The sequence below is a fragment of the Rutilus rutilus genome (genome assembly GCF_951802725.1).
Source record: "Rutilus rutilus genome assembly, chromosome: 3".
Lineage (NCBI taxonomy): Eukaryota > Metazoa > Chordata > Actinopteri > Cypriniformes > Leuciscidae > Rutilus > Rutilus rutilus.
In genome coordinates, this window is record NC_140211.1 from 22,993,583 (window position 1) to 23,015,313 (window position 21,731).

Consider the following 21,731-nt stretch of genomic DNA (forward strand, 5'->3'; position numbering starts at 1 on the left):
GTCGCACATAAATTGACAGGGTCGGTCGGAAACCGGAACCAAACAAATTTTTTTTTTAGGCCTTATGAGATTGTGTTATACATTATGAGATTGTGTTATATACAGTAACAAACCTTTGTGTGGGTTTACCCTACACAGTGGTTTAGTGATTAGTGGTATAAATTCAGCGAAGTTCAGTGATTCTCGGCTATGAGACTCTGACATTTTGTAAAGTTTTGAAAAAAAGAGAAGAGCCGTATATGACACCTCTGAACATACTGCTAAAAGTCAGCAATGCCGCTTTCAAACGGATCTTGCATTTAAACACTTGTCAAATGAGGAACTTTTACCCACTCTTAAAGGAGTCATGAACGTTTTATTTTTTATTTTTTTGTTTTTTTATAATGTTCTCTGAAGTCCATTATCAAGATTATGTTATCAAGATTTTTTTACATAAAAAAAGATCCTAATTTAGAAGTAATTCTCTCCAGTTTTTGACCCTCTCTTTTAAACACTCAGTTTTGATAGGCTGAGTCTGCATTCAAGACTTGGAAGTAAACGCCCAGTGCTATGATTGGGTAACAGTTTTGCATATTGAAATAATTTTCAACGTCCCCGCCATTACACGTGCGGAATTGAATATATAGATTTTTTTATTTAAAATTTAGTCCGAATTATGGCGCTCTTATTCAATTGCGCTCCATCTGTTTGACACGTATGCGCGTGGCGGCCCTTGTTGAGTGAAGTTTGTGAAGGTTAGCGGAGACTTGCTTGCATAGGTGCATCCACTCCTGAATATATTGAAAAATAAGGAAAATGTGACATCTCGATTCATAAAAAAAAAGTAAAATCTGAAACATTTACAGTAAATGCTTACAGTAAAAACAGTAATATTCTGAAATATTACACATGAAAATGATTTTATTTACTATATTACTTAAATTACTTTAGATTACATTGTAAACTATATTAAAACAATATTCTAATATGCTGATTTGATGCTCAAGAAACATTTTTTATTTTCAATGTTGAAAACAGTTGTGCTGTTTAATATTTGTTGTGGAAACATTTTCAGGATTCTATGATGAATAAAAAGTTAAAAACAAAATTTATCTTACTGACTCCAATTTTTTGAATGATAGTGTACTTCACTTATGTACTGCTTGAGTGATCAGTTTGAAACAGGCCTGGGACAGCAGAAAAATTCTTATTGCTGAGCTATGATTAGTTGTCAATTTTGTGAACAAGAGCTAAGACAGCAAGAAGATGCACTAATGGCACTAAAGTCATATTTGTTTGAGTCGTGAATCCAGTCTTATTCAAACTGTGTTGTTTAAGTACAGAAGCAGCCACTCATCTAATTTTGTTGCTATGGTTACATCCCTCCCCTGCCAATATGGAATAATTGAGTCACCCGGGCCAGCTCCATTCCCCTCGCACTCAGCAGCAGGCATTTTCAGGGAATGGCTGACCTGACCACACACCACCATGAGATTACACAATGGCTGATGGGAATTGCTCAAGTAAGATAAGTGAAGGAAAAGCATCTAAAAAGTGTGTACAACAAAAACAATGACGAGTCTTGGATATTTTTAGTCATTTGAGTTTGTGTTCAGCTACAGTACATCACATCCTGACGCCGTTTCTAGAACATAATGTATTAGTAAATATCACAACAATGATTTATGGAAATTAATAATTGACTTACTATTTAATATTTATGAGTGCTTATTCTTTAATCGCATTCTATTGTAGCCTTTAAAAGATGACTTTTAAAGAGACTATTAAAGCAAGCACAATCCTTTACTCCATTCAGGACAAAAAGCTTCCCCACCTGGAGCCGTCCAATGCTCTTTCTCTGATGGACTTGAGCTCTAGTTGTGTTCTCTCACATTACACTCTATAAAGAGCAAGGCAGGGTGTAGAGAGCTTCTGGCTGCAGGCCATTTCCTCACATTAAGATGTTGAGAGCTGTAAAGTTTCATCTGCAGCTCCTTACATGGCATCTTTGCACTTTGCAGACAGACAAAAGATCACAGTATACTCGGTCTGTTTCAGGCTGGGATCCAAAACGCATTCTGTCATTCTTTACTTGTATTGCATCATTCCCTTAAATCTCTAATTCTGCCAAATGCATATTTGCTGGTTCTCTGGCTTTGCATTCAGATCTGCTAACTTACAGAAATAAGCTGCCCTGTTTCCTGACAGTATTCTTTATTAGGTTACCATGTGCTTGGATGTCACAAATCTGAGATTCACCTCTCGCCTTTATGGCCACCCCCCAACCCCCCCCCCAACCACTGCCACTCCCATCATGCCTGAGCCATGTGTGATCGTCCAGTCAAGCCCTCAGCTGTTCCCAGACATCAGGAAGGCCACCCGCTGAGTTTTTATAATAGTGGCTGTATACCACTGAAGCGCTGGACCTTGATGGTCAAAAGGTTAAGGCCTTTTTAGTTTTTTTTTTGCTTAGGGGTAAAATTAAGTTTAAAAAATACCTGAGCAGTAATATACTTTCAGCAACCAATGGTTGTTCAAAGGTGTTTACCAGTCAAAGTGAACTTTTTCGGACAGTTTGCACTGGCAAGATGAACTGATGGAACGGGGGATTTTATTAAAAAATAAAAAAAATATATAATTTTGGCCCATTTTTGTACTAGACTTGCACACAAACTGAATTGCAATAATTAGCCAAAATGAGCACAGAAGCACCAACAGAGCCAATACTGTACAAAGCAGGCTCACTGTTCACGATGCTTGAAATATTGGAAGAAAATATAATTATTGAATTGGGGGTGGGGGTGTATCTCAGAAGGGAACTGACTGTCTTCAAAGAAGTTTCAATAGCATTTTTTTCCCCTCCTACCTCTGTATAATTCCTATTAAAGTAGTGTCTATTAGCGTAGTGCTGCTTTGTTTATAGTGGTAAGGAACCAAGGAAATGTTGTGTCGCTGCTGTTTTATAAATAACACCTAGTGACAGAAAGTGAATTTGCATTTTCATTCAGCTTGTCAGCAGTGTTTGTTTTGTGCAGGCATGTAATTTCACAAAGCTAAAATCAAATCATTCTGTTTTTGCTTTAAATATTTAAATTCGATCTAATTTAAATAAAAAAAACCAACTGCTCATGCTTCATGTGTGTAGTTTGGATCATTTTCAAATGGCTACATATATTTTAAGTAGAGCAAATAAACAAACAAATAGCCTACATTTGAAGAAAAAAAAATATTGTAATCGGCCCATTAGCTTGTAAAAAAATTGGCAATCGTAATCGACCATGAAAAATCATGACCGGTGCATCCCTACACGAAACGAACTTCATTTTGGCCTGATTTTGTTCAAAACGACATCACACCAGTTCATTCTTTGATTTAGGTATATTTGGGCCCCTTAAGGCTAAACCACTATTTCACATATTCTCATGTTAATATAGCCTAATCATTTATTGAGATAAAAATTCATTCATGAATTAGTAATAAAATTGACAAAGCTGGTGATGCTTAACATAACTGACACAAAAATCCTTTTGGAAACTTCTGCCAATTTGCCAAATAGGCTTGTTGTTCAAATGGCGTGAAACAAACATTTTGCTTCGGGCAATCCAGTCAGGGGTGTTTTTTGTACTACTGTTTAAGCTATATTCACGTTTACACACAAGACATACACACACACACACACACATACACACACAGTTAGTCACATCTGTAACCAGCCCTAAATGTTCAGGAAATACTTAACATGACTCACTGGGAATTTCACATTTTCCAAACCCTAAGCAGGACCACACGTATTAAACTCCTCCCTTTTGCACACAGAGTTGCAATAATATCTCCAATTAAGCATAACAGATATTCTGCATTCCAGAAGAAAGAAAGTGAATGTTGAGTATGTGTTTATGTGTGTTTGGGGGTAGGGGATATGGAAAGTTGCACAGAGAAGGAAAACACACAGTACAAACCCTCTGTGGCTCCTTAAATTGATTTTCCTGTTTCCATTAGTTATATGCTCATTAACAAACATGTTGGAAATACTAGGTTTCACTTTTGGATGAATGTGAGCCACGTGTTTTCCGTAATGCAGGCAAACTGATCAAGCTGAAAAACTCTGGCAAATACCTTCAAGACCAACAGATAGGAGAGAGGAAATGGGAGAGAGAACAGTGTTTTCACAAAAAGAGGCCGAGAGGGTTTTTCCACAGCCTGAGAAAGCAGACACCTGCACTCAAACATGTTACAGTTTCCATGTATCACAAGATTAAATACAGAACCGAGTTAAAAATAAAATGACAAAGAGATGTTTTCTTTTAAAGAGTATGCATTTTTCAACAAAACATTAGAATGAGTTAACACCACTCTGTTGGTGTTTCCTCATTAGTTGGTGTTTCCTCATTAGTTTCTAGTTTCTGTGCTCTTTAGTCCCTAGTAGGCTTGGGCGGTATTCGAATTTTGATAGCGTCAAACCTCCTCCCTATTTTACCGGGGTATACGGTATTACCGTGACTAATTAAAAATTATGACATAATGGGCTCAGACAGCGTCACCAAACTGTTGGCTTGTGCCTACACCGTTGAGAAACTGATTGCCAGATCGGGCAAAAATAAAAAAAATCAAGCCCAACCCCTGCACGTTGTGTCTGAGTCCGGCCGACGGCATTAACTGTTATTATGAGCCCGAGCCCACCATTATTCAACATAATATCTGTGTGCGTGCAACAAGCAAGAAGTGCCTTTGTAATCCGGTGACGCGTGTCCATTGATTTTTATTAATAAAACTTTTCTGCAAAGATGGAAGTTGACGATCGCCATCTCTGTAGTGAACGCGCCTATAGAGAGAAATGCACATCATTACACAATCAGAGAGTGGCCTTTTTCTTTTCGTTTTGAATTGTTTCGTTTAAAGAAATTGACGATCGGCATCTCCGTAGTGAACGCTATAGAGAGAAATGCACATCATGGATTACAGAGAGTAGGCTAGTCTATTTATTTTCATTTTGAATGGTTTCGTTTAATGAAATTGATGATCGCATCTCCATATGAACGCGCCTAGAGAGAAATCATGGATTAGGCTACTTAGCCTAATCAGTGAGTAGCCTATTTCTTTCGTTTTTAATTGTTTCGTTTAAATAAATTTCAAGCTTTATTTATATATATTTGTCATGTCTGTGAGGCATAGCCTACACTGAGTTTCGGTTAATTTATGAGATTTCAATGCAAGTGACCGCGGCATGCCCATCATGTCATGATTATCCAGGCAATTGGTTGGTGAAAAATTTATTAAAATGAAGTATCAATATATACAAAACGAAATTCGTTTTAAAGAGGCCTTTTACAAAACGAAATTTATTGAAGTGGTCAAATCGCCTGACTCCCGATGCATCCCATCTTATTTGTGCCGTTCACTTTTCATAATCAACAAAGATGGAAAAAATAATATTATAATATTTTAACAAATACGAAACTTAATGCGCTTTTTTAATGAACTCGAGAACAAAATGCATCCTGGCAGCAGTGAGTGGGCGGTTGTTTCGGAGATGCGACATTAGGTTAGAGGTGTTTACATCTCTTGTATTAACCGCCTCTCCCTTCTCATTCGGTTGGAACCAGAAATATTGCCAAACTGCAACCACACATAAGCATTTTTCAGGCAACAAATAAATAATATATATATTATAGGCTATATAAATGCCGGTAATGACGGTATTGAAACTGATACCGGTGCTATTTTAAGATCCCGCGGTATCCGATATTACCGTAATACCGCCCAACCCTAGTCCCTAGTATCAATTTAGTTGGTTTGCTTCAGTTATAGAGCTCAAAAGTACGTTTTTTTTGTGTGTGTATATATAGATAAGATATTTCTCTCTTGAAATCCATTCCTCAATAAATATTAGGTCTTGTAATACCATTGACATGAACTGGAGAATTATTTATCCATTTGTTAACCTCTGTGCCTAAACAGGCACAAGGCCTTCCTGAATAAACAAAAGGCTTTTAACAGTCGCCACTCGTCACCTGAAACAGCCCAGTTGTGCATCTGTTGGAGTCCTTGACAGTAACCTCTGACCTCACAAATATCCATGTGAACCAACCAATCAGTTCAACACGTGTCACATGACTAAACATGCATCATTGTTTTTAAATACCTCGGTTTTCACAGCCCACACTACAACGCAAAAATGGCGTTTTCAAATCTATCCACTTGGGAAAGCATTTTCAAAAAGCTGTTTTCGCAGGATAAAAACGCCATCTCAGTGTTGACGGAAGGCCAAACCGGAGAGAAAAAGATGCGTTTTCAAACAAAAACGTATCAGTGTGGACAGTACAGATGGTTGCATTTCGTCCCAGTGATTGATGACAAGTAAATTAAAATGGCATGTTTTGTAACTTTGTGAGTACTAGCACCACTTCCAAAAACTCTACAGGAAGTTGTGAGGTCAAGCGGTTTGACACAAAGATCGTTACCCAAGGTCCTTGTGGTAATTACAGTATGTCAGGCAGGAAATACAAATGTTCACCGAACATCCATCAACCTCAGATATGCATACCTGCCAACCTTGAAAGCGGCTTACTAGACGTCGATGAGGAGGGGGAGGGGGGTGAACGACGACGACTCACATGCATTATATTGCATAAAATGTGTGCTGGTCAACTAGTCTAAAATTAGGAAACCCCAATAAAACTGTAAAAAAAATAAATAAAAAAAAGGTACATTTAAGATAGGCTACTTAATTTATTGTTCCAATATCCAAATATGATACTAAATACCACAGGGAAAAGGGCTTCTATTTGTGACGTGCCGTCTTTGCATTTGAACATTGCGCATTTTAAACAGGACACGCATTAGGCTACCTTAATAAATGTTACCCAATACAAACATATTTATAGAAAACAGTTGACAATGATTAGACAGGAGTCCAATAATAGCATAACGAATCACTTATTCTAAAAAGAATCAAGTATACCGGTAAGTTAGACGAATCCGACATATAAGGGCTGTTAACAGTAAAACGTTCGTCATTTAACGAATTTTAAAAACAAGGATGGATAATACAAAATGCTTTCTGGCATTTTGACAGAAAAAAAAACCAAAAAACAAAACCAAGCAAGAACAAAATTTAAACTTAATTTTACAATTATCTTCTCTCTCTTTGTGCGCGCGTCCGTGTTTGTGAGAGAGAGCTCGCGCAGCACTGATACAACGGTAGCCTACTTTTTAATCTGTAACGAACGCGCTAGTTTTCATACAAAATAAATATGTAACATAATTAGGTACTTTAGTTATTAACACAGTAACGTAACACATGAAGGCTACGTTTCTTAGCACTGAGAATTAATTAATAAACGCCTGTTTCTCCAGACTCGCGCTTATCCGTAATCCACAAATCACATCACTTTCATAATCACTAAGCCATAGCGATTTCAAGTTCAAAGATTTATTGTTCAGCATTTCTTGAGCATTTTATTATTTGCATGGCTGAATGATGTCTTCCTCTTTTCTGAGTGACCATGAAGAACGGAGTATTTTAAGATAATCCATGCGATCCGTGTGATCATCGAATCCATAGGATTAGGTTAACTCAGTACAATATTTCAACTTTCCACATTGAGCCCAGCCCAGGCCGTTTACCTTCAGGGGTCAGATGTACAGTGACTAGCCTACTGTACTGTCCTCGCTTATGAAATCAGCCAGACTGCGGGCCGCGGGAGTGGAAGGCGGATCGAGCGGGATTCTTTATTGGTGTCGATTTTCAGTCTCTTTTTAATGATAGGCCTTACGCATCTGTCAATCATCCCCGCTTGCTATTTGGGGAATGAATCCAGCGCTATGATTGGTCAAACTCTTCTTCTTTTGCTGTTGCTTGATTTGAGGACTGCGCGTGCAGAGGCGTCACCAGGTTTTTGCGTAGTTTAGACTAACAAATCGTACAAGCGTACTCTACAATGGCTTATCACTTGAAACCGAACGGCAACCTTCCGGTCTCTCTCATGAATCCAACACGGAAGAGACTTAAACTGCAATTCATTATTTCATAAAATTGTCAAATAATATGGCTTGCTGATCGGTTAATTGTACTAACAGACTGTCCAAGAAGTCTTGCCTCCATTTTTATTTATTATTTATTCATTTATTTAAAACTTTACTACACTCTAGAATCCAACAGACTGTGATTAGCTGTAGACTGAAACCATAGACTGTATAAAACAGCCTGAAACGTTATCATATAATGTTATGCCTGCATTTCATAAATAGCGTAACATTTACTAACACAGACTAAATTGGAAGTATTTGTTTGACATGTCCCCAAAAATATGCGTAGGAAATAGGCCTGTAATTACCATAGATTGTATAAAACCAGGCACCTCAACTCCACCCACGTCCCGCCTCTTTGCCCATTTTCGGTTATCCGGGAGTGCGCGTCATTCTCGCGTGACGCTCTTGCCAAGATGGCGACGGCCGGCTCCGCCTTTTTGGGCTTCAAAAATGCTCTTCAGAAACCTACGGGTGACTTCACGGACACTTTGTCCATTGTTTTATACAGTCTATGTTTGAAACATGTAAGTAGTAGCAACTTTACATGGCCGCTCACTCTAACATTAACCCCTTTAGCCCTGATGGTATTGTTAGAGTTGACATGCACAAAGTAAAGACTCATAACTCCAAAACTATATAGCAAGGAGAGTCAAAAGGTAGGTATTGTTTGAAAGAAAACTTTTACAATTTGTAGAAGAAAAAAAAATACATTTGGGCATTCTTATGCTGAGAAACTGCTGATTAAAGACAAAAATATGTATTTTTAATATCTTTCTTATTTGACATGCAATAACCCAGGAAGGAAATAAGATAGGAGGACAATTCTTTTGGTGAAGTTCCCTTACATGTGGGCTGAATCTGGATCAAATTTTGTGGTGATAGCATACCGTAATCAAAAGTTACAGCATTTGGAACCAAGGTAGCCTTTTTGTTTAGCCCTTGGCACCCCCTAATGGACATTTTTTAAGTTGTTCCTCCGTAAGGAATATTTTGTGATCAATGCAATGGATTATGTTGATTTTGGACTCATTTCAGTCGGGAGCATCAACTGTAAGTAATGATGTGACTCTTTCTACGATCTGTGCATGTTTCATGAAGTTAAAAGCGAAAACACCACGTGAAAGCTACATTTGTTTTTAGTTAGGGCCTGTGGAGTTTAAGTGTCGTAACTCTGTGAGGAATAACTCATGATCAAAGTAATGGTTTATGTTGATTTTAGACTCATTTTAAGCGTGAGAATCTGCTGTAAGTAATGATATTATGATCGGAGCATGTATCATGAAGTTACAAGCTAAAACGTGACATAAATGCCACATCCGTATATTATTTACATATGGGTCTTGTGGGGCTTCACGTACAAAAACTCGTTTAAGTTTAGTCAAAGCCCAAAACAATTATGCTTGTTTTATTCTACTGTAAGCCCTTTTAATTGACATATGACACATGACTATCTGAGCTGTATGATGTTTTTGACATATTACAGTACATAGTACAAAAAAGTATAAATTTCTTCTTTTTTTATCAGCAAATAACTCTACGTAGGAGCTAATCAAATTGGCTACATTCATTGTAAAGTTCAGGCTGTAAGCTTTCAAATGACACCTATTTTGTGTTGATCAAGGCAGTAGTTTTGAAAAATATGATTATTAATTAATTAATTATTAATTAAGAGTTGATCAAAATGGTTATATGCGTTAAAAAGCTGATATTCTGAGTTTATTTTGTGTTATTCCATTCAGTGGTTGCTTAGTAATTAGCTACTTGCCTCACATACATGAGAAATAAGATTGTTTGCAGACACATGATTCTGAGGACGTGTGAAAATTCAGATGGAGGACAGGAAGTGAAAAGCAGAATGGACAAGATGTAGAAACGTCCATACTGTGCTGGTTTAGAAAGGTATAAACAGAAAGTCACAACATTTGTTGGACGTGATCCTTATGTTATGAAGAGGAGCTATTTTTCTACTGAATTAAGCGAATGTGAAGCTGCCGTGACTGTGTTGAGTTCTAGTCTGGCTTGTTTACATCGTGCTGCCTTTCTGCTAGTGACTCTAGGGCAGTATTTAAATTTTCTGTCGTGAGTGTGAAAAATGTTGCCATTGTAGGTCATTATCCTCCCTCAACGATGATGTGAGTTCCTATGGCAATTCTGCTATTAATCGACTAATGGCTTAAATGAACGACTACTAGTCGACTAGAAAAATCTTTAGTAGGGTGCAGCCCTAATTAAATCTGATAATGTTGCACAGAACTGAATGAAAAATAATCTATTGATATTTAATATTATTTTAATATATTCTCTGTCCAATTTTGGTGTTCCTTTAAATAAAAGTGTGGTTATTTTATTGGCTTGTATTTTTTAAATTCAGATTCAGTCAAATTATTGAATTTAATTAAAAAGTCTAATAATGATACAATTATACAAAAACAATTTAAATGAGAAATGAATAATTATTTAGAAAAAAAGTCATTTTCGGTTTCGCCCAGAATTTTAATTTCGGTGCATCCCTACTTATTAGAAATTATATATATATATATATATATATATATATATATATATATATATATATATATATATAAATAATGTATGTGTGTGTGTGTGTGTGAAGACTCAAGACTTTGTGGAATACTTTGTGCGATGCGATTTATGGATGGGTTGAGAGACTGAGGAATGAGAGATAAAAAATAAAATAAAATGATGTACTTACTGATGTAGAAGGTGCTGGGTGGTTCTGCGCCCTCAAACTTCTGGTTCAGAAGACTGCTTGTTTTAGCGTCATGACGAAGCCAGAGTGAAACCCCCAAGATCACACAACCAGCCAGCTAAGGGAGAGAAATTATGCGACTTTAACACATTTGGTCACTGTTATTAAATGCACAAAAGAAACCAGCAAGACTTTTTGTGAACTTTATACATGTCTTTTTTTCTTTCTTTTTTTTATCTTTAAGCATTTACATATTTATATAGTACTTTCTTTTTCATCTCAACATTTAAAGAGGTGTGTGGAGGATGCATTTAGTCAGTTTCCTTGGATCTATCTCTTGTAGTCTGCCTATTTTCCATTCAACAAAGAGAAAGAGAGACACATTCTCTGAGGCAGGGGGAGGGAGGGAGGGATCTTGTTACAGACCCCATCTAGAGGCCCACAGTGCAGAGGGTTAAGAATATCAAAACATCACTGTACGCCACACAGCACTATGATTCAACCCGCTTTCTCTTTACACGGCTCACAGTGATGAGCATTCAGTTGAGTGAGGCCCATAAACACATGGCATATTCACAAGAGAGACTCTTGCGGCTAGGGGGAGGGAGAGATAGAAAATGGGGCAAAAGCAAAGAGGGCGTAGGCAGTCGAGAAGACCATTAAAAGTAGCGCTACAATGTGTGGTATTGTATGCGCAAGCGGATAAGAAGCGGTAAAGTTAAGGCGGGGGAGGGGCGACTGCAGCAGTGGTTTATTTGGCTTTTATACGACTTTATTTACAGTGAAATCACTGTCAAATCCGACAAGAGCTGGGCCCTGTGAGAACAGCTGGATCTCGTCAGGAATGCGTAGGCTCTGTGGAGGAATGCAGAGCGCAGATAAAGAGCACTGGAGACCGCCAAGAACATGGTGGGTGCCGTTAGAAGCAAGGTGATCCGGCAACACCGCACAGGGGAGAGTAACGGGAATGTGAGAGCAAAGACCATTAGTAGGAATGCTGGGATGGGCAGAACGCGCAGCTCTGGCTGTGAAAACAATAGATGTGTACTTCCTTCCTTTCCCTCGTTCTGCTACCCCTTTCCAATCAAGAATCCAACTCTCGCACCAGCTCTACGTATGCGAACAGCTGCATTGCCACAGTTATTTGCTTAAGGTCAAACCAAAAAGCATTTGTTGCTGAGGTTCTTACACACCATACCCCCCTATAAAGGATCACAAGGGAAACACTGGGCACTTTCTCTTCTCTCTTAATGTTTTTTTTTCCCCACCATTTCTGGTTTTCACACCTGTTGATGTAAAAAAGAAACCACAGCCTGTCCTCTACAAAATACATTTTGAGCATTTATAACCATTGTTGGTATTGTGAACTGAAACTAAAACGATAAAAGATTGTTTTCGTTAACTGAAATAAATATAAAATAAAATAAATATAAATAGTAGACACAAACTTTAAAAAAAAACGTAAAAATTAGAAATGTTGCCTTGGGAACTAAATGAAATAGCTTGTTGAAATTGAAATACTAAAATGACTAAAACTAAAATAAATTAAAGCTAAATAGAAATAGAAATAGGAAAAAAAAACTACTAAAATTCAAAATGTAATCTGTTCAAACATATGTTTTATCTAATACAAATGGTTTTCATGGATATTTTAATTATTTGCCTAAATTTGCAGACTAGCATGCTGAATAATAAACAAATTCTGAATAAGGAATTCTCTCTGCGGCTAAACACGGAGAAGAAAAGTTCTTTCCATTTCTCTTTCTGTCTTTCTCAGTCTCCCTCCAATGGCCAGATAGGCCCATTCCAGAGCTTAGACAGCCCCACTGCTTAGCAACTGAGTAAACAGAGGCCAGCCAAAGGGAGAGGTTCTAAAGTGATGTTCATGGAGAAGCTCTGTCACTTCAAGCAACCCGTTCTCGGTGGATTCCACATTACATTCACTCATAAGGAGTTTGGGAATATCTAAACAGAGATTCCCCTAAACACAGGAGTTTCCAGTTGACCAGAGGTGTCAGGGGGAGTTATAACCAGGATAAGCCATTATTCTTGTGGGGCGATCTGGGGGCATCCTCCCTTCTCAGTTTCCATACTTTAACTGAATTTATGTAGAAAAAGGCAGGAAATGCCATTCATTTTGTAGAGCCAAACACAAGGATTAATTTAATAATAATCTATTTGTCATACAGGATATTTGGCCCTATTACAAGCTATTACAGGCAATAATATTGCAATCCATGCTACAATGCTTTCAAATAAAAGCTGAGTATGCTCATAAAAACTTTTATTGATTGAATTAATTTTTTTTTGGTCATTTTATTTGCGAATTTTAAAACATCAAATGGCCTGTTTACACAGAAAAAGCATGGACAGTGACTACTCAATCATTGCAGAATTGTGAGTCAAAAAATGCTTGGTGAATAAATGCTACAGGTTTAATCTGTTGCTAAAAGTGCAAAAAAACTATTTAGCAGGGTGCAAATAGCCAATACTAAGTTGGCATGAACTGAAAATTGTGATCAAGACGTCTTCCCTGTTGTGACATTTATCTAAGTGAAGCAGCTTCTCAAATGAAAAAAAAAAACCCTGTCCTACTAGGTTTATGAGGTTTTGCTGGTGTAAGCTCGATTACATAAAATACTATTTAAAGCAGCGCTATGCAGTTTTGGCACTTCGCTTTTTGCTCGCGGGTTTCTCTAGAGCTCCTCCTACAGCTTCGGAATAGATATTTGACAACACTGTCGTCAAAACTCGTTGGCGACTCTCCCCCCTCCCATCATGTGCATTTGTTTTCAAAGAAGCCGGCGAACGCATGGAGCCATGTCCACTGTGGTATGTATGATACACAGAAGGCTAGCATATAAATGTTTAGATAGTGTGTGTGTGCAGTGCCGTAAAGCAATTCGTTACAATTCGCGAGAGCTGATATCACGTGAAACTTCCTGACGCTGATGCCCGCCGGCCCAAAATTGCAAGGGAGGTTTTTCCGCTCACAGGCACTATGAAGAAGACCACCATTCAACCTGAAAAAAGTCATATAACCATTCCAGTGACTCCGAAGCTGTTCAGTTAAGGTCAATTAAGCTAAAAAAAAGCCTGCATAGTTCACCTTTAAGAGTTCCAACTAGTGTCTTTCGGTGGAACAACAGAACACAAGACTTTATCTACATGAATGTCTTCCCTCCCGTTCTCAGTGTTTTTCTACTGCATTTATGCAGAGCAAGCATCAATATTTTGAGAAATACCTTCCTGATAGGGAAGGAAGTGTGACCCTGAGGGAAAGTATAATGGAGGACAATCCTTGTGAACTTAGTGACATGGCCTACTTACGCTGAACAGTTTCTCTGGCAACCGAAGAAGCCAGACTGAGGGGCTAGGTTTGACGCTTGGACGGTCTGGTTTGTGGTGTTCTGGGGCCTCATTTATAAAACTTTGCGTAGGATTTGCGTCAGATGTGGCGTACGGATGAAACATAGGACGTGCGTACGCACAAAAATATTCGGATTTATAAAACCGTGCGCACGCACATCCTACGCAGTTTTCCCTTAATAAATCACAATCAATTCTAAATGTAGCGCAGCTTTTGCGGCTTCATGTCACGCCCATAGTTGCCCATAAATAGTCCGTGAAACGCCCACAAGTTAATATTCATCGATTGCGAAATCATGGCAAACACAGAGAGGAAAACCAAGAAACGTAACTTCACTCAACTAAGAGCGCAAGATCAGCCATTGTGCGTCATTACACATTGTGATTGCATCATGGCATTTTATTACCATCCATTTGATTGCATCTGACAAGATGTGTTATGAGGATGAATTGCATAACATGCCAATATTATTGCAGAACATATTTCACTTTTCTTTTGGCAAATATGTGTTAATTTGCATTTCTGTTGTAATCTTCGTTTGATTTGGTTTGTTTTACACTGCAGATCGATCAAACGGGTGTTCGTGTAGGCTGTTAATTGTAAGACTTGCTTTGTGAAGTCTTCATGTTATTTATGAGAGGCAGTATTGCCATTTCTTTTACACAACGGTCTACAGTTCCACACACACTTTCACGTGTTTCTTCCATCTGCCGACGGTGTCGCCATTTCTCATTTCACCCGTTTTTGTGCGTACGCCTGGGTCAGAGTTTGCGTGAAGGACCGCACATTTTCCCGTCAAGTTTGCTTTTCATAAATACCTATTATTGCGTAGAGAGCGGCGTACGCCTTCTTTTGTGCGTACGCAACGTTTATAAATGAGGCCCCTGTTCTTGTTGTTCCAAAGGCTGGCTTACAGTTTTGGCTATCGTGACTCATCTCGAAGACATCACGACATTGTAGTTTCGATAACTTGTACGCACTCCGCACTCACTCATTCACTTTCAGACGCTCTCCGTTACTTGAATAAGCCCCGCCCACTCATTAACATAGAATTTGCATACAGGCTGACTTTGAAAATGAAACCGATAACTATGAAATAAAAGACGAAATAAAACGAAAACTAAACTTTACATTTTAATTTGAATTGTGTCACTATTATTGCATGAGCATTAATAAAAAGTTTTGTAAAAAATGTATTAGCAGTATCTTTTTCACGTTTGCCTTTTGGGAGCCTTGCTTCCAGATTGTAGTGAAAATGAAATAGCATTTTATTTTTCAATTTGACAGGGATGATGCATCTGGTTTTAGTTTTCATTTTTCTCATTTCATTGATTTATTCAAAATTGGCAGAAAATGCCTTCCATTTACAACGGCCTTCACATATAAAGCTATTTAACTCAGCACAGGAAGTCAGCCATGAACGAATTTTCACCTTTTATAAGTGGGTTGTCAAGAGAACACAAACAGAAACCAATGCCCTGGGTTGAGTAAACAACAAAAAAAATGTTTGCACCATCATGTTGCTTAATATTTCCTGCAACATGACGAATTTTCATCTGCCCTCCCACGCACACTTCTCACTATCTCTCACACACTATTATCAACCTGTGTAAGGGTCTTAGAAATAGAGCCCCCTTCAAACCTCTCCCGTCTGTTGCACGCAGTCCGGTGCGGGTTCTATTTTTGACCCATGACCCAGTGTGAGGTGGTTGTAGAATGCTTGGCATGTCAAAGCATGAGGCACAGAAGAAGAAGGCCCAGACATTCTGTCAAACCCCCACACCCATTCTGCATTAACCACAACTTACTGTCAAACTCGTCCTGTATGGGTTTGGCAATGGACTCTTAGATCTAACACCTTCTTTATAGGTATTTTTCCAACACCGTCCCTATGGCTCAGTTCTCAAAGCAAAATTCTTCAAAGTAAGAAGCCATTAGGCTGTTTTGAAATGTTCATTCACACATGAATGGTCTCTCCACCTGTTGGGCCTGTAAAGAAATTAGTGTGGGTGTTAAACCCATTAACCAGCAAGAAAATATGCTTCTGCTTTATGGTTGATGTTGGTTTCTTGTTTCATCTCAGTGGCTGCAAGATTAGTTTCTCAATGTGCCTAAAGGCCCATTCATGCCAAGAGCAATAACCTTAAAGATAACTATAACGATAACAATATTTGCATCCACACCAACGGACAATAACGTTTTCTTTGTCCCAAGTGTGCACTACAGTTTTGTCTACTTTAAACGTTCAAGCTCTTTAAAGGCAGGTGGATTCTGATTGGCTCTCAATGTTTTCGTCATTAATCGGCTGGGGGAAAAAATCGTTCTGAAATCGATTTAAACAGTATCGTTCCTCTGTGTTGTTATAGAATATAGAATTGAACTAGAACAATTATTACAAGCAACTTTATAGTTATAATTATCGTCCTCGGTGTGAACGGGCCTAAACACTGCAACTGTATTGAATTCCAGTTGTAATGTTCATGAAGCCAGTTTCTGGGAAGAAAAGAAGAAAAATGTTGTTTTAGCACGTATAAACCTACTTTCTTACATAATCATTAATGCAGTGTTACATAATGTTCTTATTTTTTTGGTTTAGAAATAGGCTAACCAACCAAGAGACTAAATGTAAAATGTAAATTGAGACCTGATTAAACTACCAGCCATTTTGAGAGGACAATGTGAATGCTTCACTAACAACTTAACCCATTCAGACCCTGCGTCCATTACAATGGACATCACATGTCAACCCCCCTTTTTTTTACTTCTGGAGCATTTCACCTAGTTTAAAGCCTGCAGTCCATTAGATTGGACGCTTGTCATCCAATCAAATGGTAGTAAATCTTTGCATGTAGTAATTATAGAAAAAAACACTACTTTGAAGAGAAGCATGTCAGCACTTCACTCCAAACACAGAAGCAAGCAACATTTTCTGTGGTTTTATTTACTTTTTTTGATATGTTTGCCAGTATTTCATAGTTTGTATGTAAAATAGAAAGATTGAACTTATTAATTAAAGTTAAAAATCGATTGTAGAATTTCACATTTTAAATCAGGATTTTTTCAAATGTGTCTGTCCACTAGAATGGACAGTGGGTTCAAAAGCCTGTTACTGAAATCACATTCCAGTAATTGAAGTCCAGTAATGCTGATTGAAATTTCTTATATAAAAATCTATATCACAGTACCGATACATTTTTTTTTTACTTTTTCATATGCAGAATATATAGTTCTTGAAGTGCTTGAACATATAGCTGATGGAAGTATCTCAGATGTTGACTTTATGTGGAGTGATGATGAGGAAGATGGAGATGTAAGAAAAATATCCGTATTTAAAACTTTATAAAGTAAAATGACTAGCTTCCGGCCAAACGAAACATAGGATTTGACATAAATCGAAAGTGTAACTTGAAAATTAATTATTTTTCTTACACAAACGCATCGCTTCGCTTCAATAGGCCTTTATTAACCCCCAAGAGCCATGGAGCACTTTTATCATGGATGGATGCACTTTTATGGACTTTCAAAACAGAAACAACCATTCACTGCCATTATAAAGCTTGGAAGCCAGGACATTTTTTAATATAACTACAATTGTATTCGTCTGAAAGAAGAACGATGTCATATACACCTAGGATGGCTTGAGGGTGAGTAAATCATGGGCCAATTTAAATTTTTGGGTGAACTATCCCTTTATGGGTATAGTACACCCAAAAATGATATTTGTCATCACTTACTCATCCTCATGTTGTTCCAAATCTGTATGAGTTTCTTTATTCTGCTGAACACAAAAGAAGATATTTTGAAGAATGTCGGTAACTAGACAGTTGACAGTATAGCCATTGATTTCCATATTTTTTCCTACTATAGCCTATATTTCCTAATAACTACATATTATATTATTGTGATATAATATTATCATTATTAGTAATTATTTTGAAAATTATAATAACATTTATCAGTAATTTATCAATATAGATATTACAACACCGTATAATTAATTACAGCAAAAGCAGATCAAATTACAAAATACAGTACAAATACAGTAAAGTACTATTTGGTAGTTTACAGTACTGATCTTGTGTACTGTAAAGTGAATTACAGTACATTTACTGGAAATCAAAATACATGCATCATGCATGGCAACCGTGCTGCCAGTAATGTACTGTAGAAATACAAGAAAATCGTTAACAGAGATTGTTTCAAGGATGCACACAGTAAATTACTCTAACGTGAATTCGTTGATTGATTCCTAGGTTTATTTTGTTATGAATAAACAAATGTGCGATCTATAAAGCAAAAACCTTACAATTAAAGTTGAAATGTTGTAATGTTCAAGATTTTGATCTAAAAAAGAAAGATTCGCAAAGAAAATAACTCTAACATGACCATATTGATTGATTCTAAGATATTTAGTTTATTACAAACAATGTGCAATCTGTAAAACAAAAACCTCAAAATTAAAGTTGAAATGGTATACTGTTGAAAGGTTTTTGACCTTGAGAAAAAGCTTTAAGTATATACTAACAATTTTTATGATTATTATTTAATTTTATGTTGGTACATTTTTGTGAAGTACACCTGTTTTGACGTAACGTCCATTGAAATGGACAAAAAAAATTACAATTAAAGCAAAACATTTTTTTTATTTTTTTTATTTGGTCTCATTTATAGAAGCCTCATGAGCTGGGAAAATGTACTTTTATATTTTTCAGAAACCTAAAACATAATTCAGGTCTGAACGGGTTAAAGAGCTGTAGATGAGACATACGATGGAACACTGTAGGCCTACACACATGTGTGAATGATTTCCATTAAGACTGTTTGGTAAGAGTAAGTTCCTAAAAATAAAAAAAAAACTCAGAAATTAATGAAGACACAGGCAATGACTAATGTGACTGACTATTACACATCTGCACGATAAGCAACAACTTTCAACAGAATCTGGCTGGTGGAATATTTTAGTACCATTCACTTTTCCAGGTTCTTTTCCAAACTACAGCGAGTCGGAGGGACCAGACAACGCCAAATTATTACTGCGCTATTTTATTCCTTCAATGTGTCGCCAAAACTATTAGTTAGTAGCGTAGTTTTGTGAAATTAAAAACAAGTTTGACAGGCATTATAAACATAAGACAAGTCTTTGTGGGGAGTTTTAATAGACGACAGCTGTGATGAAGTCTTGTTGATGGACTCCTCCGCCCCATGTCCGTTATTTCGCTCTGAGGTCTAAGAAAGAGCTCATATTTTAGCTTTTTACAGCGAACTGACTTTATCATTTTGTCTTAGCGGTTCTATAATCTTGTGTCTAACACATAAAACATCTGTATTTACACAAATTCATGCTCATCTAATTAGTCACAGGCTACAGCCTACCTGAAGTTACTCAAAATTAGCGGCGCAAGTCTGCGAATTAAATTCCCGTTCATAACGGAAAACATGAAGGACAAACAGTCCTCTTAATAATAATAATAATAATAAAACAAAACAATGGCGGTTTCTCAGGCCAGACACAGGAAACATCGCACAGAATGAATGACCACTTACCCAGAAGATGAAATTGAAGAAGAAGAGCATGTATTTAATACATTTCGTGCAGCCTTCAACGCCCATGGTGTCGGTTTATGACGTTTTTTTTAAGCCGGTTAACGAAGAAGTGTCTCGATGAAGCCGCCGTTACGCAGTGCTCGCGCAGACTGAACTCCAATCTCCGTCCGTGTCTGTGTGTGTTGTTGCTGCTGCTTGGATTCAGACGACGTAAAAAGGGCAACACCCAGTTTCCTCCCCCTTAGAGAGTCCCCCTAAACACGGCCAAAAAAACTCAATAGAGACCGTACAAAAAAATATTCGGTACTAAATAAATAAATATACTGAGTAGACACTCGTTGAAAATACATACGCTGTCAGATCTGGTTCATTTCTGAACATTTCGATTTTTTCTTTGTTTTGATTTCTTATTAATACAGCTCAAAAGCAGTGCTCTTTTATTCTCTGATGCGTTTAAGTCACACCGATTTTAAAATCGATTTGGGATGTTAAAAATAACGATGCCCTTTGTTGAATACAAATCATACAGGCCACGGGTATAAATGGCAGATTACAGGATATTTGCGTCTCACTCATCCAAGATGAGCGTATGTCTCCACCTTGTGGCGGAAAAGGAAACAGAGCTTCGGAGATTTTAAACTGTGAAAATTATAAATCTGGATGCACCAATCTTCACCACAGAAACTTTATGATAACCTTTTTTGTTAAGGAGCAAGACAAAGATAACTGTGTTATTTTCTCACGTAAAATTGGTAACTCTCATATAACAATTATTATAAACATAATGATACAATTAAATAAATCATTCAAATACATTTCGAACCATATATTGTATGCCCTATATTTACTTAGTATTAGTTGTACACTTATTATTGAAAGTAGAAGAGCTATAATTGCGAACATTTTCAGCAGTTAGCAGGCAGCTGCAGCACCATGTTTTACGCATATGAAGAAAAACTTTGTGGAGACTTTACAAATAAAAAAAAAATTTCTGCCGCTAGATGTCACTAATATTTCGATATTAACTGTTCACATAGTGACCAGTAGAAAAGCTGGTAAATCAAAATTAGTAAAGATATAGCCTTCAGCCTATAGGCTTAGAATAGGCTATACGGTTTGTATTATAACATTTTATTAAATATTTATTTTTATATAACGCACTGGCCTACTTTTACTTGAATTGCTATACAAGCAGTAGGGTTAATGGGTTTCTGACAGTGGAGGTGATGCCCATGGGACCACGCACCAAGAGTCCACTAGTGTGAGTGGACATTATCTATCCTTTGAAGCCTAATTGCTTTTCTTCTTCACCAGAACAGGATAATTTAGGATAAATCCCATTATGTGTTTTCTGAGACGAAGCATACTGTAATCAGCCTTTAAATTGTCAGGAATGATGATTAGAAAAAGAAACAGATAACAGCAAAATATGAACTGAAACCAGGCCTATAGTCATAATAAGTTAGATCAGATTTCATGATTTGAAGTTATGTTTTAATGCTTTTCAAAGATTACAAGGACTGAATGGTTATCTGACATCTGATGGACTGATATTCTGATACATATTAATAAACTTTATTTTACAGTCCTGTTCCCCATATAGTAATTGCAATAACAGGATAATAACTAGGTAATAACCCTCAACCTACCCCCTAAACCTAAACTTAACCCATGTAGTTTATATTACCCAATACTTTCTTAGGTAAGTACATGTAAGTAAATAAAGTGCAACCAAACATTCAATTTAGTGTTAGAAATTAACTTTTTTATGATCTAATTTATTTTTATTGAGTCATATGCAAGGGCATTTTCATACAACCAAAAATCAAATGAACTTTAAATACAGTCTATCTGCAAATAAATAATAAAAAAATTATAAATTAGCAATAATAATTTGTCAGTCACATTTACACATATTACAGTACATTTGATGCAATTGTTGTTTATTTCACATTCCGTGTTTTCAGAGCTGATTTTTTTTTTTATTCATGAAAACACACTTCATATTAGATATACTGTACTCTCAACAACAGTGAATTCAGGTATCTGACAGCTATGTGTCTTCAGAAGCACTAAACCAATAACTTAATAATCTTAGAA

At 37.0% G+C, this 21,731-nt stretch overlaps 1 protein-coding gene across 1 annotated transcript in view; it reads right to left on the reverse strand.

Moving 5' to 3' along the window:
• cd81a (CD81 molecule a) overlaps positions 1 to 20,205 on the reverse strand; it is a 32,602-nt gene extending 12,397 nt beyond the window's left edge. The window contains exons 1-3 of the mRNA XM_084403992.1: positions 19,984 to 20,205; positions 19,632 to 19,885; positions 10,721 to 10,835 (exon numbers count right to left, since the gene is read on the reverse strand). Of these exons, the coding sequence (XP_084260118.1) occupies positions 10,721 to 10,835; positions 19,632 to 19,697 (181 nt within the window). The 5' untranslated portion in view covers positions 19,698 to 19,885; positions 19,984 to 20,205. The remainder of the gene's footprint in view (positions 1 to 10,720; positions 10,836 to 19,631; positions 19,886 to 19,983) is intronic.
• Between the last annotated feature and the right edge of the window lie 1,526 nt (positions 20,206 to 21,731).